Source organism: Mchenga conophoros, linkage group LG23 (assembly GCF_057382185.1).
Source record: "Mchenga conophoros isolate Kocher_MC1m ecotype Shallow Benthic linkage group LG23, M_conophoros_male_GT1.1, whole genome shotgun sequence".
In the NCBI taxonomy this organism is placed as follows: Eukaryota; Metazoa; Chordata; class Actinopteri; order Cichliformes; family Cichlidae; genus Mchenga; species Mchenga conophoros.
Genome location: NC_140547.1, coordinates 33,082,729 through 33,106,943, shown reverse-complemented (window position 1 = coordinate 33,106,943; position 24,215 = coordinate 33,082,729). Strand labels below are relative to the sequence as shown.

At 40.3% G+C, this 24,215-nt stretch overlaps 2 protein-coding genes and 1 long non-coding RNA gene across 4 annotated transcripts; 2 read left to right on the top strand and 1 right to left on the bottom strand.

Moving 5' to 3' along the window:
* The first annotated feature begins 1,021 nt into the window (after positions 1–1,021).
* On the top strand, positions 1,022–6,073 carry LOC146547672 (gap junction beta-2 protein-like). The gene is made up of 7 exons (XM_085263604.1): positions 1,022–1,047; positions 1,190–1,238; positions 1,876–2,047; positions 3,697–3,849; positions 4,088–4,236; positions 4,313–4,519; positions 4,665–6,073. Exons 3-7 carry the CDS (start codon positions 1,877–1,879, stop codon positions 4,750–4,752), a joined length of 768 nt encoding a protein of 255 aa, XP_085119730.1. The 5' UTR covers positions 1,022–1,047; positions 1,190–1,238; position 1,876; the 3' UTR covers positions 4,753–6,073.
* Positions 1,894–11,327, bottom strand: LOC146547671 (uncharacterized). Of its 2 annotated transcripts, none has more exons than XR_014890604.1 (3): positions 10,958–11,327; positions 10,670–10,777; positions 1,894–2,031 (listed from the first exon to the last, which is right to left on the bottom strand). It is a non-coding gene; the product is annotated as an uncharacterized LOC146547671 (long non-coding RNA). The 2 variants fall into 2 exon arrangements; XR_014890603.1 differs by having other exon boundaries at positions 10,670–10,957; positions 11,076–11,327.
* On the top strand, positions 6,592–21,276 carry LOC146547670 (gap junction alpha-3 protein-like). Its single transcript, XM_085263603.1, has 5 exons — positions 6,592–6,855; positions 9,491–9,552; positions 10,529–10,617; positions 10,869–11,419; positions 15,546–21,276. The coding sequence occupies exons 3-5, from the start codon at positions 10,549–10,551 to the stop codon at positions 16,357–16,359; spliced, it is 1,434 nt and encodes a 477-aa protein (XP_085119729.1). The 5' UTR covers positions 6,592–6,855; positions 9,491–9,552; positions 10,529–10,548; the 3' UTR covers positions 16,360–21,276.
* The last annotated feature ends 2,939 nt before the right edge of the window (positions 21,277–24,215 follow it).

Sequence of the window (24,215 nt, the reverse complement as noted above, 5' to 3'; positions counted from 1 at the left end):
TCATCACTGAACAAAATCTTCAGCATGAACTGAGGGTCTTGCTGAATGAAGCTAGGACAGCCACTGATGTTTCTTCATTAGTGACAGTTTTCTTGCGTCCATATTTTGGCAAATCCAACACTGAACCAGTTTCACGAAAGCATGGGAGATGGGTGGTCTCGTAGGGTGTCTTGCAGTCTACTGCAATGACCCGGTTACTGCGTTCACCAGATATCAACACAATTTAGATCCGCTCCACACGTGTTAACCTCTTCGACATGTCAATGGCTGTGAACAAAGAGAAACTTGTAAATAACTCATGAAAGAATAAAGTTACGTTGAAACCAAGCACACCATTGTTTTTCTTGTGACATTACCCATAAGTTTGATGTGTCCCATGGCCCTCTTCCTATTGAAAAAAACAAAAGTTGTATCCAAGATGGCCGACTTCTAAATGGCCACCATGGTCACCACCCATCTTGAGGAGTTTGCCCCCCTCACATATACTAATGTGCCACAAACAGGACTTTAATACCACCAACCATTCCCATGTTATTACGGTGTATCCATATAAATGGCCCACCCTGTAAATTACAATAACAGGCTATGATCAGTTAAATATGTAACAATATGAATATCCTTGCACAATGTTCCTAAATAAGGTTTTTGTTGAAAACAATATAAGGTTGTGATCAAAAACATTTTAAATTTGACATTGATTCCTAAACAAAAAAACTGATTTTACTAAGTAATGAAATTAATGCGTTATATCCACATAAAAATATTTCAAAATTATGTCAAGCCTTTTAAAATGGGTTTTAACAGAGCAAATAACAAAACTCTCAGAGTGCTTCTTGTCACAATCCAGAGTTTTTCTTGTTGCTACATTTCTGCTAAAAATATTATCTGTATTTCTCCTCTCTGTTATCTCTTCCTCCTAAAATGCACAATCTGCGCTGTGTTGTTTTATTTTGAAAGTCATCACAGGAAGCTATCAGACATCATCCTGTCTCACTTCACACTGAGAGGCACATCTTTGATTTCATGCAAAGAAAGCAGGAGCTGCAGGTTTGTGTTTTAGTTTCTTAGACTGAGATTTTCTTTTAAATGTGACTGATGCAACAACAGGCTGTGTGTGTGTGTGTGTGTGTGTGTGTGTGTGTGTGTGTGTGTGTGTGTGTGTGTGTGCGCGCGCTTTCATACTGAAAAGGATCATGTGGAATACTTTCATGGAGACATCCTGACACTGAAGACACAAGGTAAGAAAACAACAAAGACAAAACAAAAGTTAATCTTAATTCATTTTGGTAAAAGTTGCTTCCAGTTTTTATCAGAATTTCTGTTTTTACTTTACGACAAAACATCTCCAGCTAGAAACAAACCTCTAAATAAGCATGACATGTGAAGTATATCCCAGGTTCTTTCAATGCAAGTACACATCATCTAAAAAATATGAATGAACCAATCAGTGACCGAGTGTGAACAGTGAAGCTCAGTGAGAACCGCAGCAGTGTGCTTGTACAGTGTGTTTCAGTGTGCTTTTAGATGAGTGGGCTCGGTTCAGTACAGTCCACAGTGGGCAGAGAGGTTCATCAGTTCACATGAATGCTGGCAGTGGACCTTCTCCCCTCCTCCTCTCACTTTCATTCCTTTTCATCCCGTCCTCTTTCAAACTCGTCTTTTGTTCAGCGACGGTCTCTGCTTTCATCGTTTGCCACTGACTTCCTTGTAAATCTGAAATCTGAAATCGGTGTCCATGTGTCAGACGTGTAGAGGCTGTAAAAGTAGCAGATAAACACGACCGTGTAATGACAAGAAATGCAAACGAGTATGCTGATGAATCCCTGTTCTGTAGTGCAAGCATTCCCATTCCCTTGTCACTGTCCTTTCCCCCAGGATGTCTTGGCCCGCTCTGTACACTCAGTTGGTCGGGGCGAACCGTCATGCCACCAGCCTGGGTAAAATCTGGCTCTCTGTGCTTTTTATTTTCCGGGTCATGGTGCTGGTTGTTGCCGCGGAGAGCGTCTGGGGGGACGAGCAGTCTGACTTCACCTGTAACACATTGCAGGTAGGACGTGTCCATTTTTACATCCGATCCACACATGGGATGTAAGTTATAATGACACTTATTTGTTAAAATAAGATTTGGGTTTTATTGTCTGAGCTTGAATTCTGCAGCTCAAAGAATCATTCTCTCACCCCTAGTTCTCGAAGAATACAGAATCTACTCTTCTCACTGGTTTTAATAGATGGCTTCTCTCCACTGGTTTCCTGTCTAAGAACTGACTTCAAAGTTATACTGTAAAGTTTTATACTACATAAAGTATTAATAATCTAAAAAGTAGTCACTATCTATCACCACTTAATATTTTTATTGTGCTTTTATTGTGTCGGGCGCCACTCCTGTCAGCCAGGAAACGGAGACTCTGTGACAAGTTTAAACGACAGCTGAGTGATGGCATGGACCGCAGTATCAGAGGAGTGTTTCGAGCTCTTTGTTGAATTGGTGCCACGAAGAATTAAGACAGTTCTGAAGGCAAAAACAGGTTCATCCCTAACCCTAACCCTAACCCTGTTTCCGGTGTCCTATTCGCGCCTTGTTTACGGTCCAAAACAAGTTAAGCAAGTGAATGAATCAAGCGGCGATTTACATTTCTCTAGATGTCTTGGGCATTTACCCAATATATCTGTAAATGATGTTCATCGACTTGTTGATATTTTCCCCCCGCGCCTCAGAGCAAAAGAGAAAAGGGATTCAAATGTTATATTTCTCAGCTGTCCCTCGTTTATCGTGGGTGTTATGTTCTAAAAAATAACCGGCGATAGGTGAAATCAAGTAGCCAATTTTATGTTTTGAAGGTGCAAAACGTTTTGTGGACATTGTTGACATACAGTTCTGCACTTCAGAGTCACACTGCTAGCGATCGATGCAGCGATTCTGTACTGTACAGGAGAGACGTCACGGAGGAGATTGTCTGCAGCGATCAGGACGCAGGACACAATGTGATGTAAAAATAAGCATGCAAACTTGCACTAAAAAATCCGCGAAACAGCGAGGTGAAAGGTGAACGGGGTTATTAGCGAGGGACCACTGTAATTGTGAAGGTAAGTCACAACATACCCATCGTAAATACTAATGTATAGAAACCCTTACCAGCAATCGTTCATTTTTTGTGTGGCTTTTTTTCACGGTTTGTTGACATGCTGTGTAGGTGTGTACTTGACTAGCTGATATCGACATAACAGGGAAACATCTGGTTTGACTATTCTTCACCTGTAGTTTGAATGCTGAACATTTGCCTGTTTAAATCATAATAACTGTCACTATACAGAGATGTGCTTCTGAATGTGGACGATGTGTCTTCTGCATGCAGTAATGCAGTTCTGCTTGTGTTGAGTGATGTAAACAACTGATCGATCTAAACTCTTTAAACGTCAAAATTGATCATTAGATTTTTTATGACACAACAGTGGTGAGTGTTCCCACCTTCTGCTCTTTGTAACTTAACGCGATCTTTCCGTTTTTGAGTTTTGGACATGATTTTGGAGTATATCTTCGCAGTAGCGATTGACCGCAAAGTAAAGCTACCGGAAATGTACAACCCCACATCCGGTCTCAAACCAGGAAGTTAGCATTTTCTCGTACACAGGGTCTAGTAACTATACACTGATGTTGTCATAATTGTGACGATCATGGTTGGTTTGTTTTTCCCTCAGCCTGGCTGTGAAAACGTCTGCTATGATCAGTTCTTTCCTGTGTCCCACATCCGTCTCTGGTGTCTTCAGCTTGTCTTTGTCTCCACGCCAACACTCCTGGTTGCCATGTATGTGGCCTATCGTAACCACAGAGATAAGAGGAAGCTCCTTCAGGTGTGTGCATTGTTTTATTATGATTACGGCAAAGTCATCGTGATGACAGACAAAATGATGATGTCATTTGGGGCAGCTGTGACAGAGACCTAATTTGCCCCCAATGCATCAATCAGTGTGTGTAAGTTAATATTAGATAAAAAGGCACTTAGGCATGTATGAATGTGTGTGTTTGGGTGAATGAGACTTGTAGTAGAAAGCTCTTTGAGTGCTCAAATGATCTCATCCTGTGCGACAGAGTCCTGGTAGAGCTGGGTTTCTCAGTGCAAAGGGCCAAGATGAGGAGTTAGAGACTCTGAAAAAGCGGAGGCTCCCAATAGCTGGTGCCCTCTGGTGGACATATGCCTGCAGCCTGGTGTTCAGGCTGCTGTTTGAAGCAGGATTCATGTAAGATCAGTGCTTCCTTTTTCCGTCAGTCTCACATGGCTGTTTTGGTTTGATGGTACGATATCTGTGTCTCCAGGTATGCTCTGTATGTGGTGTACGATGGTTTCCAGATGCCACGGCTGGTGCAATGTGATCAATGGCCATGTCCTAACCTGGTGGACTGCTTCATCTCACGTCCAACTGAGAAAACCATCTTCACTGTTTTCATGGCCACTACCTCATCTATCTGCATGGTCCTTAACATGGCTGAACTTGTATATCTTGTCATCAAGGCTGTCTCTAGGTAATAGTATTAATCAGACAGTCAGGTGATTAATCAGCTGATTGACGCAATTCTTTTGTGCATTATTTTTGTTTTTAAGTTTTAAGCTGTGCATTCCATATGCACTTCTTTATATTATATATAATTTATTTATTTTTTCTTGTAGGGGTCTCTGTGATCAGAAGGAGAGGAAATTAGGCAGCAGAGAGAAGATGCGGATCAGGACTAACCAGAAGTCACTTGTTTCAACCTGATTTTGAAATGTAGCTAGAAGACGGAGGGTGGAGAAGAAACTGATAAAAACATTGTCATTTTAGAGATATAATGCATGTGTGAGAATCATAAATGTAAATACAACTCACAAATTGGACATTTTCAATGATAATCTATAGAAAATCAAGGGGTGGAGAGGATGTTAGCATCTTAAAACTATACTTTCATGTTAAATGAGGTTGTATGTAGATAAGCTGTTTAACAAATAAAAATATAAATACATCATGTGCATTTAACTACATGTGTTTAATGTTGAAGTCATTTTAAATACTTTTTATTCTGTTCAATGTCCAGAATCATGTTCTATAAATTGTTTGTAGAAAGAAAAAAATGGGGACAGCTACAATTTCCTATGAGTACAAAGCAAGCAGACCACAAGAAGGCAGTAATGTAAAGCAGCAGTCCCCAACCCCTGGGCCTTGTCCTGATTGAAAGGTCCTGATGAAAAGCCACTGATGTACAAATATTTACAAAAAGTTGTATTTTTCATAATAATTAATTGAATGCAAAAAGTCTCCAGATAACATTTAATCTTCTTTTCATTTGACTGGTTATGTAGTTTATTCTTATGATATTTATGATGTTTGTTTTTAAAGGAATGAAAAAGACAAACCCATGAATTCTTTTGTTCTGTAATGAGATACTGTACTCTGCTGACCCCTGCTGGTGAGCAAACAGGTCTGCAACAATTCCTTCCCCTACCCAGAGGGACTTTTTTTGGGTGACACAAAACTAAGTGATAACATAGGTGAATAGATGGTGTCACCCCATTCTTTGTAGTTGTTAAGAAGCAACAACAAAAAACTTGTTTTCTTTTACAGAAAAAGAAAAAACTTTGCAACATTTTGGAGTGAAAAAAGGTTTTTAAAAAAGATACAGTGACATTTATAATTTATTTGTCTCTGCCTGCATTCCTAAGACTGTGGATGTTATTTATCACTCTACTTTTCACATTTATTGCAGTCAACATTTATACTATGAATCACTTAATCTCACATGAATACTGAGGTAGTCTTTTCTGTTTAAAAGATGTGAAAATGGGCTATATGTCAGTGTTTAATTATAAGGCTGTCATTGGGTGGATAGAATTCATTTTATTGTACACTGGCGCTCTGGGCCATATTAAGCTTGGCCACACGGCTGACTATTGCTGCAAGATTTTCATGTCTGTACTAAGCTTGAGATAACTGATTTTAGTTTCTGTGTTTTCTGCTTCTTATATTTTGTCTTTACATTTGTATTTTGTTGTGTTTAATTTCTGTTATCCTGTATCTTTTATTATTAAAACTTGATGGTGTTTAATGCGTCTATTCTTTTAAATTTCATTTAAAATATCATCTTTGTAACTGAATGTAATTTACTTGTAACTAAATGTCATGTATGTAACACTCATGTAATGTAACACTTTAACATGTAAATTCCTTTTGGGGGCTAAAAACTGTTGCAATATGAAGAACTTGTAGAAAGATGAGCTTACTTTTACACTTCAATTTTTGTCTGTTTTTTTCTGATTTCTCCATTTTTGACATCAGTAATCTTCCATATTGATGTTTATTTGTAATGACAGTAAAAAAGCTAGTAAGTTATTAGCTAATACCCAGAGGGTGTTTTACCTCATACTGCAACAAGGAACAATCCAAATATTTATTTTTCCCTTAACAGAAGTTGTTAAAGAAAATTTTTGTCTGGTCAGGAATGTGATAGTTGCGTTACACCACATATACACGCGCGCGCACTCAAACGCGCGCCTTCCCCTTACCACCCCCCTCCTGCGCCCCTTGCACGGGGACACCAATGTTTGACAGTGGCGGATGGCCTTGGCCACGCGGGACGCAGCCGCTGTGCTTCGCCTTCGCGGGACAGGTTCCACACGCGCCCTTTTTTTTAGACTAGACTAGCCTCGCGTATTCTTCTTTTCTTTTTCCCTCCTTTTTTGTTGTTAACTTTCTCTCTCTGTTACTCTGTGTATTGCTCTCTCTGTGTCTCTCTCCCTCCCTTCTCCCTTCTATCAATCTGCCCAATCTTCTCTTGGTTGCCCCGAGAACCTCCGTGGGACTAAAAGAAAAAAGAAGAGAAGAAACGCGGTAAGCAGGGTCACCGTAGAGTGATGCTGGAGGTTGAAGTGGGAGGGAAGAGGCATTATCATCTTTCCACCTGCTGGATTATCAGCACCTCTCATGATGCGTTCACATCCATGTGGGAAAGACGGCAGACAGGAAGCCACAAATCCAAACCAATATCGTCCAGGCTTAAATAATCTTTGGGAAAAAAGAATGCATTTTGTGGGGTCTTAGGCTAGATTTTGATACTTTAGTTAAAAAATAAGTTTTTTTTTAAAGAGCCATGGACAAGAAACTAATGGAAAACAGGCGGTAGGACTGTTTTTTTGTTTTTAAATAAATTTGAGGTCAACTGTAGGGAAGCTTACATTTTAGTTTTGATGGATATTTAAATGCAACCATTGCTAGTTGTTTATCTTTTGTATAGGAGACACACTGTCTAATGTTACCACGAAAGGAAGAACCTTCCTGTAGTTTTTCTGCTTGTTGGAATTGTACTGTGTGACTTGCTGTAGTAAATGGAGGAAATAAGTTGCTGCTCCTAACCAGCCAACCAGCTGCTGAATTGATTATTTCCATACTCTCTTTAGATGCTGTGTGCCATTCTATAAATCTTTGCACACTTTAAAAAAAAATTTGTTTTGTACTTTTAGTATCTTAGGCAACTTTGGGCCCATTTATTCACTTGTGTGTACAGTTAGAAACTCTTTCCACATTTTTGGAATGGCACTTTTAGACATACATTTACATTTTTAATATATGTATCAAAAATATCTTTTCTTAAAAGCAAACTGCATTTAATCATCTTCAGTACTATTCCACACCATGTGAAACTAATTGCTTAAACACTGAGCACGGTCTTCTCAAGTTTCTGGATATACACTAAGGTAGTTGATTAACTGAGTAATGAACAGAATTGTCTTTTATTGTGACTGTGCATATTTTCGGATTTCGTTGTGCAAATGGCAGGCCAGGAGTTAACTGTTTGGGCTGTTTTAGCACAAAGACCTCTGATCCATCAAAAGCACACAGCAGCCAGAACAATATCCATCTGGCAGCTTCCCTATTGTCTGCCATGGCCGATGGTATTTCATCACGTCAACACATCATGTACATGTACACATACCACCGTTAGACTGGTGAATTAGTAGCCATTTGTCATTTGAGAATATGTTTCACGTGTAAGACATCTGAAAAGTCTTTGTTATTTATTTATTTGTGTTTCTAAGCAGTTTTTTAAGAACACAGTTAAATCAAGACCACGATATTTCCTTTCTGTCTATGGAGCTTCCGTTCTCTCTCTTTCTCTTTTTCTTTTACTCAGTTGACCTACCTCTCATCAGACACAAATTCCTGGATTTACATTTTATTTTGGAAGTAAGTTACACAGTATGCAGGAGTACAGAACACTGCTGAAACTTTAGAATGCGTGTATATGTTTGTGTGCGTTCATATCAGGGAATCCCAGGCAAACATTTGCCCCCATCAGCATTCCTGGGATGTGATGAGTCCGGCATTCAACAGCGACAACCTGTTATTCACTCACTTCACTTCTCACAGATGGCCAGCCATTGTCCACTAACCAGCCAGTCTCGCATCACACACACATACCAATGCAAGTACACACAAATTTGGCACATCCAAAAGCAAATGTATACCATGGAATAACTATCAAACAATCAGACACATGCAGTGCTACTGTGAGCATTGGATTGCACCAAAATGTCAGATGAAGAAAAAAGAGTGAAATTAAATCAAAGTAGTGATAAATGAGCGCTTTTAAACTGCAGCTACCAATTCTTAGTAGTACACTTTGTTCAGAGTACTTGACTGTTCCGGGTCCTCTGTGGAACCTCTTTCTCCTTTTTCATGTAATTCCACATGGAATCTATGAAGCTAAAACCTGGACTCTGTGAAGATCCAACACATTCTCATCCCAAAACGTAACATACCGACACTATGAGATAAGTTGTCGGTATGTTAAGCTTTCGGAGGCACGAGAACTGTTTGGAATGAATCTACACATCTGATCATGCATCGCTTTGGAAAACACTATCTGATATGGTTAAGGTTAGGGTTAAGGTTACGGTTAGGGCTGGAATACACAGCTGGAATGTGTGTTACCTCCGCGAGCATCATTCTTTTGGATTCCATCCACAATCCGGAGCGTATCATAGGGATGCGGAAGGTTACCTTTGAGATGCCATGGGACGTGACAAATCGTAGTTATGCTACATGTTGGGAATGAGAATGCTCTGAAAGGTCATACCATTCGCTGCCGGACTCAATTTAGCTAGTTCTTTATGTCTTATGCTATGTTTCTGGGGTTTTCATCATGCTGCAGAATTAATTTTGAAGTTATCACTCTATAGACCTGTGTGATTGATAATTTAAAATATCTGAACTGTTTAAAAAATTTGGACAGTTCTTAGCACTGGTACTAATCCTAGCATCAGGTGAGGAGTAACAAGACCCTTTCCGATGCCATACTATAAGTATATGGCATCATTTGTACCTACTGTGCACTAAAATGTTTCTGGTTAAAAAAAAGATTCATATTGGCATCAGCATCAAAAAGCTCTGTATCCTTTTTTGTGTGATGTCTGTATGATGATGAGCCCAAAAAGCTAATACAAAGCATTTTGTGTCTTCCTTCCAGATATAGTTTTTGTTCTGATTTCTGGTCGATGGATTTATCACTGACAACACAACAATATTTTAGTAAGTCAGCTTAATTTGTCTTTTTTTTTTCCAAAACAATCCAACTTATTTGAAATTTTATTTTGAAGTCTTTTCTCTTCTTGATTTTAGCATTGAAGTTCGAAAGTTGAAAAGAGCTTTTTGGGCAGCAGCCAAGTTTTTGTAAAATTTCACAGTGAAACACCAAGGTTTAAATGGTAAAAGAAGATATTTCTAGGTATTGTAAGGCAAGATACTGCTTGAGATGTTCATGCAGTTATTTTGTTGGTAAGTATTAACAGCACTCGTTTATATGAAGCAATATTTCAGAATATCAAAGAATTTTGTTTTTGATGATGATAGCCTTTATATTGTAAGGTCTTTACCTTATAATATAAAGCCCCTTGAGACAATTACTGTTGAGATATAAATAAAATGTAATTGTATTGAACTAAATATATGAATAACTGTGGCTTAGATGAATACTTTCAAAAGTTTCTAGGCTAAAGAGTTTATAGATGAACTGGCCGTTAGATCTCATTAGGACTCTCTAGTCTGTGTTTGACACAGACTAAAAATGGAACAATGCTAGTTTTTTATGTTTCATGGAAAAGAAGTGTCAAACTGATTACAGGAAGAGGAAGCGAATGTTTGGCATAAGAAAAAAGGGAAACAGACTGACAGAGATCGAATGATTCCTCATAAACGTCCTGGAAAATACACTCACCGAACACTTGATTAGGACACTTGCTAGTACTGATTTTCAGAACTGGCTTAATTCTTTGTGAATTCAACAAGATGCTGTATACATTCCTCAGAGATTTTGATACATACTGACATGATTTGCTGTGATGAGAGACACAGACACACACAGACACCTACAATCAGACATAGAGACACAAGGTAAAACAGTATCAGCCATAAAAGTTCAGATAAAATCCTAAATACTGACTTTCTGTGGTATTGTTCTTTAATTGACTTTTTGTTGTTCACCATAGACTCTCATGTCTCTCTGCAGGCTAGAAAACTGAGAGAAGCATGGGTGACTGGAGTTTTCTAGGGCGACTGCTGGAGAATGCTCAAGAACACTCCACTGTGATTGGAAAGGTGACCGACTATTGATAACAAAAACATGATCTGTTAAACATATTAAGCTTACCTTTTGATGATTTTCACTGTATTTCCTTTTCATAGAACTTTTGATACGCCAACATTGTTGATGACATTTTCTGGTTTTCAGTTTGGTAAAGGGTAGACCATACTGACACTGTGGAGAAACCACAAGCTTTAGTTACCCTCTGCATTATCCAGGAAGTACTAACTACTGTGCTTCTAACTGTCGTGTTTGTCCGACCCAGGTTTGGCTCACAGTCCTCTTCATCTTTCGAATTTTGGTGCTGGGTGCAGCAGCTGAAGAAGTTTGGGGTGACGAGCAATCAGACTTTACCTGTAACACACAGCAGCCCGGTTGTGAAAACGTTTGCTATGACGAGGCATTTCCCATCTCCCACATCCGTTTCTGGGTGCTGCAGATCATCTTTGTCTCCACACCAACCCTCATCTACCTGGGCCATGTACTACACATTGTTCGCATGGAGGAGAAGAGGAGGGAGAGGGAAGAGGAGCTCAGAAAGGCCGGACGACACCAGGATGACCATGACCCTCTCTATCACAATGGAGTTGGTGATGGTGGAGGGAAAAAGGAGAAACCCCCAATTCGTGACGAACATGGAAAAATCAGGATACGCGGGGCATTATTGAGGACCTACATCTTCAACATAATATTCAAGACTCTGTTTGAAGTGGGTTTCATTCTGGGGCAGTACTTCCTGTATGGATTCCAGCTGAGGCCTCTCTATAAATGTGGCCGCTGGCCCTGCCCCAATACTGTGGACTGCTTCATCTCCAGGTAAGAAAGTTCAGTTTTATTGTTTTGCATCACAATCAAAGATTTTTTTCTTTGTGTCTGTTTAATAATTCTTCATTATACTCTACACATACATCCTGTCACTCAGTTATATTTACTAAGTCTATCACTCTCTATGTTCTTGTACAACACTAATAGTCTAAACAACACCCCACATAGCAAAATTGGTATGGCCCAGATCTGGCCCACACAATGTGCTTAGACATGGCCCACATACCGCAAAGAATGACGGCCCTTTGGTGGCCCAGATCTGGTTTGCAAGAGGTGGCCCACACATGGGCCAGCACAAGGCCAGTTGCAGACACACTGGTGGTCCTGTGCTGGCCCCTGTGTGGATTACCTCTGGCAAACCAGATCTGGGATACCAAAGGGCCGTCATTCTTTGTGGTATGTGGGCCATGTGTAAGTTGTGTGCAGCCATGGGCCAGTTGTAGACACACTGCTGGCCCTGTGCTGGCCCAGAACAGTTTCAGCTCTGGCCCCAGATGTCAGCCTAATGTGTACCTTAATCAAGCCATGTAATAACAACATGTGCCAGAACATAATAGTGCAAAAGTAACATGACGAAACTCTGTTCAGACAGTGAATGGACTAATTCTTAGATAATGCTTTACTACTCTCCCGGATTACTCAAAGTGCTCCACATTCACCCAATCACACACTCTCTCTAAACTGGGTGCTTCCTAACTACATTCATACACATTCACACTCTTGACATGCAGACTAGAGGAGCCAGGGATCGAACCAATAACCTTCCAATCAGTAGTGATAAACATGAGTAAACCCTCACTAGGTTTTGGATAAAGTGTACACTCACAAACCTGTCAAACCTGCATTTGAAACGCTGGCTACAATAGCAGTATAGTATTGCAACATGGCATTTGGGTCTTCTAACTAAAATAGGAAAATAGGAACATAAATAGTGCCATCATTGCCAGACCTGGCCCACATCTGGTAGACATACATCCTGCCATGACACCAGTCAGTCAGAAGTGCTAGCTTGATGCCAGATCCGGGCCAGACCTGTCTGCGATGTGGGACCTTTTGTTTCTAAATGAAAAAGAGCAATTCTGGCTGGCATTGCAGTTTGATCAGTTGTAGTGTTGTGGCTAATAGACTGCTTCAAAGAGTTGAAAGAAAACAACAATTAATATTCCTGTCTCCAACAGGGTTGCCACTAGGGATGGGTATCGTTTAGGTTTTATCCGATACCGGTGCCAAACCGGTACTTTTGAAACGGTGCCGGTGCTTAAACGGTGCTTAAACCGGTGCTTAAGATAAGATAAGATAAGATAACCTTTATTAGTCCCACACGTGGGAAATTTGTTTTGTCACAGCAGGAAGTGGACAGTGCAAAAGTTATGAGGTAAAAATTAGAATACAATAAGAATAAATACAGTACACAGCTGTACAGAATAGAATAAAATACTATATACAGTAGAATAAAATAAAATAAATATACAATAAGATAAAAATAGAATACAAATACAAATACTATATACAACTGAGTAAAAATACAACGATGACAGAAAGGATTATTGCACTTAGTATTATTGCATATGTATGGATGTGTGTGCTTGATCAGTTAAAGTCTTTATTATGGAGTCTGACAGCAGTGGGGAGGAAAGACCTGCGAAATCTCTCCGTCCCACACCGTGGGTGCCGCAGTCTCCCACTGAAGGAGCTGCTCAGTGCTGTCACAGTCTGCTGCATGGGGTGGGAGATGTTGTCCAACAGGGATGACAGCTTAGCCGCCGTTCTCCTGTCACTCACCACCTCCACTGGGTCCAGAGGGCATCCTAGAACAGAGCTGGCCCTTCGGATCACCCTGTTCAGTCTCTTCCTGTCCCCAGCAGAGATGCTGCCGCCCCAGCAGACCACACCATAAAAGATAGCAGAAGCCACAACAGAGTCATAGAAGGTCTTCAGGAGTGGGCCCTCCACTCCAAACGACCTGAGTCTCCGCAGCAGGTACAGCCTGCTCTGCCCTTTCCTGTAGAGGGCGTCTGAGTTATGAGTCCAGTCCAGTCTATTGTTCAGATGAACACCAAGGTACCTGTAGCTGTCCACAGCCTCAATGTCCATACCTTGGATGTTCAGTGGTTGCAGTGGAGAATGCTTGTGCCTGCGGAAGTCTACCACCAGTTCCTTGGTTTTACTGGCGTTGATCTGGAGGTAGTTCTGCTGGCACCAGTCCACAAAGTCTTGGGTCAGACCTCTGTACTCCTTGTCGTCCCCATCAGTGATGAGGCCGACTATTGCAGAGTCATCAGAGAACTTCTGCAGGAAGCACTGGGTGGAATTGTGGGAGAAGTCTGCAGTGTAGAGAATGTAAAGAATGGAAAACACAAAACTGGTCCAAAAACCTCTCATGTTCAGCTGTTTTTTTGTAAAAAGATAACAATGTTAGCCTTTTCTGCAGCTATAGGGGATTTATGGCATCACTCTTGGCTGGAAGCAGTGCTTAAACAATGGAAAAAACACAAACTTTGTCCAAAAACCTCTCATGTTTAACTGTTTTCCACTTTTTCTTTGGTCATTTTAGCCTTTTTGGCCAGGGTGAAGGGAGTATCTGCCATCAAACAAGAAGACAGCCGCATGTAGCTATGATGATGTTTGCTAGTTCACCTTACATGCATTAATTTAATAACGTGGTTAGCCTACTCAACATAAATTACACACGGACAACATTAAGCTACTCACGCAGAGAAGAACGGCGGCTGCTGCCATCATCATCCGTCATCATTTCTGCTACACTGGCAGGGCTAGGGGCCAGGACTCTCCTCTTCGTGTTTTTGGGGGATGTTGCTAACTCCGGGTCCGATAACAGGTAACCCACCCGCAGGGTGCTCGGTGTGAGGTCTCACAGCAAGCTATCAAATACGGCGCATTTCTCGGCTTTTAAAAAAAACGCTATGCGTCGCCAGGTGTTTCATCGGATTTGAGGTGTTACCTCCTTTGACAGTATCACAGTATCAGCTTAAAGCACTTGTTGCAGGCTGCTGAGTTTGCTAATTTTGCTGTGAAGTACAGCCAGACTTTTGACCGCTTTGCCTTGGTCATTTTTAATCTGTAGCTCTGCTCTAAAAGAACGTACGTACCTGGCCCCGCCTACTATCCTGGGAAACGTAAAATGATTGGCTAGAATCTAAAGCGTATCACAGCTCAGGAAAAAAAAGCACCGAAATAAAGCACCGAAATGTGCGCTGCTTTTCGGTCTGGTTACTACCGTTTATGTCAGAACCGGTGCCATCATGGCACCGGATACCAGTACCCATCCCTAGTTGCCACATTACTAGAATTTTGATACCCAATAGTATTTAAATACCACAGGGGCAAAAAAACAAAACAAATTACGAATCATCTTTCCTTTCCTGGAAGAGGTAGAAATAATGAGCTAAATGAGGGTGGTTTAAGTGTCTGATTAGGTCTGTTTTTAAGAAGCTTTTCAGTGTCAGAAGTCAGTTTATTTATAAATAAACAAAATGCTCTTAACACTCATTATCAGACAGTTTGTATCACATTAGTATGTTGTATGATGTCAATAATAGTGATAACCTTAGCATGGTCAAATCAAATCTTTTGTTTGTAAGTGGCAGTCAGTATGAATCAAGGCAAAGGGCTTAAAGAGAAGCCTTATTTCAATATCTGGATGAATCTAGGGCCTGCAAAAAGGCTCAAGGATTATTTTGAATTATTTTGAACTGACAATCATGCAAAGCTACTCTAGGAGAGAGACCCAGTTGGAAGTACAGTGTACAAGCGAGTACAGTAAGGTTCATTTCAGTTAACACAAGAGGATTTTGTGTTTACAGAGAGAGTCTAAAGTAAAAGGACATAGTATGAATAAATAGTATATTGAATAGTAAGGAGCTAGTTACTTTAGTCTATGAAGATATTGTTCAAATACTAACATTTTTGCCCTTGTGGGTTATTTAAAATTGATTATCACCAAGTGTTCCCACTGCAGCCTTTATCGCTTTAACAATGAGAAATCCAACAATAACATTGGATTTTCTTCCTTCTTTTTCTTTTAATGTTACATTTCCTATTATACACTGGTGTGATTTGTTAATCACAACCTCTTTTTGTTCCTCTGTTGCCATAGGCCCACTGAAAAGACAATCTTCATCATCTTTATGCTGGTCGTTGCCTGTGTCTCTTTGGTCCTCAACCTGCTGGAGATCTATCACCTAGGCTGGAAGAAAGTAAAGCGAGGGGTCACCAATGAGTTTGCACCTGACAGCGAGTCACTGATTCTGGCTGAAGATGAGCCCACAGACGCAGAGACAATCCCTGAGCAGACCTCTCCTTTGGTGCTCGACTGTCTGCCGACATTTGGCAGCGTGAATGTGACGGGAGACGGGGCAGCTGAGGGAGGGGCCTACAGCCCACCAGAGTCTTCCCCTGCTGTGACCTCCTTAAACGCTGCGACCACCCCTGTGCCTGCTGGGATGAAGATGGACAACACGGCGTTCCACCCAGACGACTTCTTGTTGGATGCTGCTTCTTTTTATAGCAGCAGTGAGAAAGTGGGTGTTGGAAGTCAAGGACAGCTGGTGGTGATGGAGCAGAACTGGAACAACATGGTGCTGGAAGTCCACGATCTGAATGGAAAAAATTCAGCCTCAGCCTCCTCCTCTCCTGAAGTGGAAAAGACCCCAACACCAGAGGAGCAGCAATCTGCATTTCCCACACTTCCGCGCAACACCCCTCTTTCTTCTCTCATGCCAAAGGAGACGGCAATGAAAGAGGAAACTGCTGTCATCACAGCACCTAAGGTCCTGCACAGTGACTTCACTGTGGTAACCAGGGCGGAGATGCATCAGCCTCCTGCTGCTGCGGGGACAGACAACCGCAAGCCAAGTCGGGCCAGCAAGAGTGGCGGTGGACGAGCTCGCCCCGATGACCTGGCCGTGTAGCTAAAACACACACTCACTCACACTTTTACCCAACTATGCATGCATGCTCTATACTCAGAGAGAGCCTACACATGCTTTTTTTTTTCTTTTAATATGCACTGCAGCATAAAACCACACCTAAGCATGCACTTCAGCATGAGCCTGATGCCTACTGGAGTTGGCTGCTTAGTTTATAGTCAGCATTGCGAATCTGAAATGATGCCCTACATAGATATTGACAACATCAGGGTATGTCCACATTAGTTTCTTAACGTGCAAGTTTTCAGTTCAAAGGAGGTTCAAATTGTTTAGAGTAATGGCTGTGCACATGGGGGTCCATTTTTTTCGTTTACAAACATATAAAAACATCCAGATTATTTTTATTTTATTTTTTTATTATTAGGTTTAGAGGCTAAATTAAATAGACCAAGAAACTATATCTTTTGTATGTAGATTTTTTCAAGACCAAAAATCCTGTCAGGCCATGGTTGTCATTCCAGCTTAGAGTTTTCAGGAATTTTCTTGTAGCCATGATATTGCCCACTGAAAAAGTATCACTAAAACAACCCCCAGCCAATTTAAGCTAATCATATCAAATCCATTGTTTTAGTAGTTTACTGACACAAAGACAGAAATGCAGAAGTCAATTTTGCTGCTACTTAATTTTGCTTCTCTGGCCATTCTCTCACTCCTCTTTGACAAAAGAATAACACAGGATAAGAAATCTAGATGATATTTAATGTAACTGCACACTTAAAATATCCACACAGCCAGCAAAAATACATATAAGGAAAGGTTATTGTGATGATGATGATGACTGGACCTACTAATAAGTTTTTGTGCAGTTTTTTTTAATTTTCATCTTTCTTTTATTTCTTTCCTGTGAGACATCAGAGGAAAGGTTTGCACTTTTGTTTCTTGAGCTTTAATTTTTCTTGTGATGTGATGGTGGAGCTGAAGTGTCGTAAGTGTGTAGAACTCGTCCATCTCTGTGTACGCTCTCTACACAGCCTGTAGTTTTAATAAATAGAGGGATTCACCAGCATTAGAAAATAGCAGGTGACCATAAAGCAGGCCCACCCAGAGATGTAGTTCTAAGGCTTTACAGGCTGTGTGTGTGTCTGCATTTAGGTATATTTATAATGTTTCGTGTTTACAAAATAATATCTCTGCGGTTACATCAGGGTAAACTATATATAAATATGTAAATACATAATAATTAACAGCATTGATATGCACGACAAGACTTTATACAGAACTACCTATGTTTTTAAAAAGTTTGTCTCTGATCAAACTGCAGTTTTACATAAGAAACCAAAAACCATAAATGCTTTAACATTTTACTGACTTTGAGCCAAAGTTTGTCACTATGCAAAACCCCTTAGCATAAGAGTTGAGTCGACTAATAAGACAGTATTTCAAAGTTCCTTACTGAACAGGTTTAAGTTTTGCAGCTTGAACTGAGTATAAAAACTGCCTTCTTTCTGCTGGTTGTGTTTGCAGTGTGGCACGGAAGTGTTGAGTTCCCTGGAGCTGTTTTGTTTAGGAGGACTCTTAAGTTAATTTTCTAGATGAGCTGTAGATTATGCTGTAGCTCTTAGATTTTTTTGAGAGAAAAGAAAGCAATATGATCTAAGAAGTGTTCATTTTTACTTTGCTGTTAGTAATTAACACATCCCACATAGGAATGTTCATTTATGTCCTGTTTTTCTATTAATTCCTGCCAGATTAAAAACACAAGAAAACACATGGATAATGGTTTATGCATTCTAGGTTGTTATGTTGCTTATTAGTAACTTCCCTAAAGCTTTAATTTACCCAATTTTATCCATTGGGGGGAAAAAAGTCAGCCTTGCATCAGGACAGCAAGAGAGAGTGGTTTGGAGCAAACTGTGTTTTGTATTTTTGCAACTTTGTGTTCCTCTATGAACAGATTTGAGTTGCTTATAAATGACACGCTTGAAAAAAAAAATGCAACCTACCAAAGAACAGTCAGTGATTAACATTTGAATTTAAACACTTTTTTCCTCACATACTTCACAGCTCAGCTGTCAAATATCAAAGTGCTTTAAGTAATGCTCATATACTGAAACCAAATGCATAAACATAGATCTAGTGATTGTTCGATAATGTGCATTCATTTCAATTTGAAAAGGTTCATATTTTACACTTTTTGGATGGCGTAGACATGGTGTAGTGGATAAAGTCAACTTAATATTCTTAATAAAGCTAAGTTCTAAATTTCCAGAATAAACTGAATGTTGCTGATGTTGTGCCTGGAATCTGCTGGAGCCACTCTTCCAGTTTTAGGGTTAGAGCTCCTTCCATTCCCTTCCTATTGCAGTTGTTCCTTCAGTACTTCTCTGTTTTCATAAGCGCTTTCTTCCTGATGTTTCTATCTGCTGGAATTGCCATATTTATCACGATTGCAGTCTTCTGCTCCTTTTCAACCACCGCTATGCCTGGTTGGTTGGCCAACATCTGCTTGCCTGGAACTCAAAGTCCCACATGACCTTCGACCTGTTTTTCTCAGTCACCTTTGGCGCTGTTCTCCCATCAGGACTTGGGGACTTCTAGTCCATATGCAGCACAGATGCTCCTGGACGCCATCCAAGCAACTTGGTTGTGCCTCTCAGTGTAAATGGCCCCAGCTTGCATCTTACATCCTGCTAATATGTGGTGGATAGTCTCCTGGGCACCTTTGAACAAGCTGCAACTTGGGACCTGTTGGCGGTGGTAGGCTCCTTCCTCTCTGGATCTGGTGCTTAGGGCCTGTTCTTGTGTTGCCATGATCAGTGCCTCTGTGCTGTCCCTTAGGCCGGCCTTTTCTAGCCACTAGTAGGAAATCTTGATGCCATCTAGTTCCTCTATCTGTCGATGGTACATCCTATGCTTGGTCGTCCATCGCCCTCTGTCTTCAGCTGCCAGAGGCATTCTTGCAGCTGCTTATTTCTGGGGTCCATCCTCCCGATGTATTCGTGGATGCTCTATGTTTCATCCTGGACTGTGGATTTGACACTCACTAATGCTCCCCTTCCCTTTTCCGTTGCTCAGAGAGCCTTAGGGGCTTTGCCTCAGGAATTTGGAACAATAGGGTCTGACCTATTGTTCCAAAGATGCTAATGCCGCTACTAGACTAGACTGCTAGCTTATATATTATATATAGCTACCCTTGCTCCCAGGCATATTGATTAGCACAACCACCTATCTTTTGGATTTACAGATTCACAGATAAATAGTGCTTCAATTGGATCTGCTGGATCGTTTGTCTAGTATAAATTTTAAACAACATAGCAAATGTGGTTGTTTCCCCAAAATACAATATCCCTTGCAAGCATCTACCACGTTCATGGTATAAACCAGAGCCCTTTTCAGACATAAGGGGCGATCGTGGCTCAAGAGTTGGGCGTTCGCCTTGTAATCGGAAGGTTGCCGGTTCGAGCCCCGGCTTGGACAGTCTCGGTCGTTGTGTCCTTGGGCAAGACACTTCACCCGTTGCCTACTGGTGGTGGTCAGAGGGCCCGGTGGCGCCAGTGTCCGGCAGCCTCGCCTCTGTCAGTGCGCCCCAGGGTGGCTACAATGTAGCTTACCATCACCAGTGTGTGAATGGGTGGATGACTGGATATGTAAAGCTCTTTGGGGTCCTTAGGGACTAGAAAAGCGCTATATAAATACAGGCCATTTACAGGCCATTACATTAACTATGTCACATTTCAGGTTTCATCAATCTGTAAAAGTGTTGACATCCTAAGGTATTTTTTAATGGCCTAATACCAATATCAATATCAAAACAGTGAAGGAGAATGCCACAGTACTTGCCAAATATTTGCTATTCGCTGGAGATGGGACATGCCTCAAGTGACATTGAATCTGTTCGTAGAGTGTTACCTCTGTTTTATTTGATTATGATGTTATTGCAGTCATTAAGTTTGTGATTAAGAATGTATTTTCTGTAAAACTAGATGGCATACCATTGATGGGGTCAATCTGAGGTTCATGTTTGGAACTTTTCAAAGTTCGGAGTTAAAGTTTTCCATCTTGTCATGAGTTCAACTCCTAAAGCGCATAAATGAACATAAGAAACAAGGTGATAAATTAGAATCAATATACGGTGAAAGGAACTTGTTCTACATACTTTGTAGTTAAGAACAAATCATTTTGTAATGCATAAAATAAGCCCCCCCATAAATGCTGTTTGTGGATAGAGTTTATGTCTCTGATCAAGTTTGGGTGACAATAAATTCAGCACACTGTAGATGCTGAACCACTTAATCTATTCTTAGAGAGGAAGTTGCAGGTTGTGATGTGTTGATTTAACCAAACCAAAGAAATATCCACCAAAGAGATAATACAGAAAATACATTATGTTAGAGTTTCTTTTAAAAAGATGACTTTTTGAAATAAGGTATTATCTTTTTTTATTGCTTAAATGTTTTTTTTTTTAACTTTATTGTACCAAGTTGTTCTTAGTATCTTTGACATGTAGGTAAAGTTTTGCACAGTTAGACAGTTATGAAGACATTGAAATATTTAGAGAGAAGCAAAAATCAGAAGGGTTTCGTATAAAGAGGGATATATTAACATATTTAGTTTATTTGTGGAAATAACAAACACAATTAGACTTGGAATGGACGAGAAATGAAACTAAAGTGATATTTTTCTGTCCTGAAAATGGTTGAAGAGATGTTGGCTCTAGCTTTTACCAGTGGATGTACCTTGAATCAAAGACTTTCTGATGGGAAATGATGAAGATTATATGATGGACTTATCATCTACACAAGCAGGAGCACACACAGAATAACCCCTGCGACTACTCCCACTGTAAAATGATTGTCTTTGAAGAGAAGGGCCTTTTGTCTGAACCTTTTGTTGAAGAACATGTTGATGTAAATGTTGATTTACCTCAGATGTTTACAGAACTGTTACTCAATAAATATTTTGTACCATACCTATATTTGTTGCTTGTTTTGGAATATTTTGGGGTCCGGAGCAATGTTGCCAATTGATTTCAATGGAAAGTAGTTAAAACTTAGCCTAACCTGGTTCTGCTAGAGCAGGGGTGCCCAATCCCGGTCCTCGAGAGCTACTATCCTGCAGCTTTTAGATGCATCCCTACTCCAACACAGCTGAATCAAATGGTTTGATCTCTTCAGCATGCCATCATGTTTGGCAAAGGCCTGATAACAAGCCATTCATTTGATTCAGGTGTGTGGGAACAAGGATGCATCTAAAAGCTGCAGGACGGTAGCTCTCGAGGACCGGGATTGGGCACCCCTGTGCTAGAGGTTTCTTCCTGGTAAAAAGTGCTTGGCCATTGGGGTTGTATGATTGTTGGGATTTTTTTCTAATATTTTAGGGTCTTTACTTTACAAAGCCGTGAGGTGACTGCTGTGAATTGGTGCTATATGAATAAAATTGAATTGAACTGAGAGTGCTAATTAGCATATTCATGGTTTTGTTGCATCAGTCTTTTATTCTGCCTCTCAGCCAATGTGGGGTTTTTATCAGTTTCTTCTTTACTTGTGCAGATGTACACTATGCACAGCCACTTCTAGTTATTTCCAAGCTCCAAGGGAACACTTAAAGATTCTTTAATTAAATTTTTGGTGATACATTGAATCTAACCCTCAGTGATTCTACATAGTCCCCCATTTTCAATTGGACAAACAACGATCATTTTAAGTGCAAGGAGTATTTTGTTTTTTTTTTTTTTACTTTTTTTAAATTAAAATCTTGTGCAGTCAATGATTCTCTGGAACCTTTGGACTGATCACCGTATGTTGTGCTTGATACCTTGAGATGCTCTTTCAGACCTTTTACTGCATCTGCCATCACTGTTTGTGAGCCTTTTTTGCATCCAGCTGGGTCTTTTTTAACTGAAAAACATGCTCTTCATATTTGCACTTTTCCTTCCCATCAGTTTTGCAGACTTTGTTTGAATCTGAACAGACAGTGTGCCATGTAAGCTTTAGAATACATCATCAAAAGTACTAGTGATGTCCATGCTATAACATAACTATAACACTGCCTCCACAGCCTGTTCTCACTCCCGAGGAGTAATATAATGACGATTTGTCAAGTCTCGCGTTCCTGAGGAACGCGAAAGGTGACCGTCCGCGTTCCTATGCTACAAGCCGGGTTATGGATGAAATACACGTTCCAGCCATGTATTCCAGCTCTAACCCTAACCTTATACCTAACCATAACCTCATCTCTAACCTTAACCAGCACTCTAATGACGTTAGATAGTGTTTTCCAAAGCGATTTAATCGAAACGAACGTACATGTGTAGATTCATTCCAAACGGTTCTCATGTTTCGTAATGTAGGGACGTGTTGGGTGGCCAGAAGCGTAATATGTTGATTATTTGTCACCTAGCGTAAAATGTTACGCTTTGGGAGTGAGAACGTGTTGGTGTCCATCAAGTTTGATAGATGACTTGGTTTGATAGATCAAACCATACGTGTAAGTAGAGCCAATAATTGGGATTGATAGACAAGTAGACTAACATTCTAAAGAATTGGAATACTGGGAACCAGTTCTCGATTCCCATCCCTACTTCTGTGGTATTTCAGGCCACAGAAGATGCCTTCACTTTGACAGATTTAAGTGATTTCTTAATTCAACAGGTGTAATAGTGATGAGTCCTGGGTGTGGCTAGTGGAACTGAAGTCAGCTTTAAAAAAATGTAGTTAATTCATGGGGGCAGTTACAATAAATTAAATCATCATTTAAAAACTGCATTTTGGATTTACTCGGGTTTTCTTTGACTAATAATAAAATGTATGTTATGACCCAAAACATGACAGTGTGACAATTATGCAAAATCCTAAGAAACCAGGAAGGGGGCAAATACTTTTCCACATCACTGTAAAATCAACTGTGGTGGTGTACAGATGCAAAATTACAAAAGTTGTGTTGTTATCCAAAAATGTGTAAACCTAATTATGTTCTAGCAGCCTGTAGGCAAAATGTGAGATAGAAAAAAAGCAGTCTATTAGTTTGTATATGTATGATATTGTATGATATCGATTGCTGAGGCTGAGGAGCTTCATTTGGAGTCAAAGCTACTGTAAACTACAAAGAAGAGCTGTTGATATAGCAGATATCAAATAGTTACAACGTACTGAGCTTGCTCTCCCTCTATCAAACAAGGCATAGCTCCTGACATGTGGTGAAACAAACAACATACAACTTAATGGAAAGGATAGACCCACTGACACAAGTATAGCCAAGATAGTGTATTCCTAGTCTAAATCGAATTGAGTCATTTTCTTTTAATTACATCTATTATCACAAATCAAGTAACTCAGTTGAAGTGTAAAAATATGTAACAGGTATGAACTGTGCTCTCTGCCAAGTGGCAAAATAGTTCACTCGACCTGCAATCCCTCTAAATACAGGAAATGGAAAATATATATGTTTATTTGCATTTGTCTTTTGAAAGTCATAACTCACCATGACACCATGAATAAATAAATATTAGAAAAACAAAAACTCCTGCTTCAGCTCAGCAAGCTCCTTCAGTTAAATGCGCAGTGCTAGAAAGCGGAACAAAAACCGGTCTAAAAGAAGCTAACAGAAGCATTGACAATCAATAAATTCATAAACAGATGTTTATTATTTAATCACAGTAACAAGTACACTGGATCGCATGCGCGAATATGCACTTACATATTCGTGTGTGTGTGTGTGTGTGTGTGTGTGTGTGTGTGTGTGTGTGTGTGTCCCAGTGGCCTCACCCATTAAACTGTGCTGAGGCCAGCACTTCTTTTATGCTGGCTGAAAGTCCCAGGGATTTTGGCTGAACAAAAACCTCTCCGGGGAGAGAAAAGGCCTTGAATGCCTGCTAATGCTATTCCGACCTCTGGACTCTT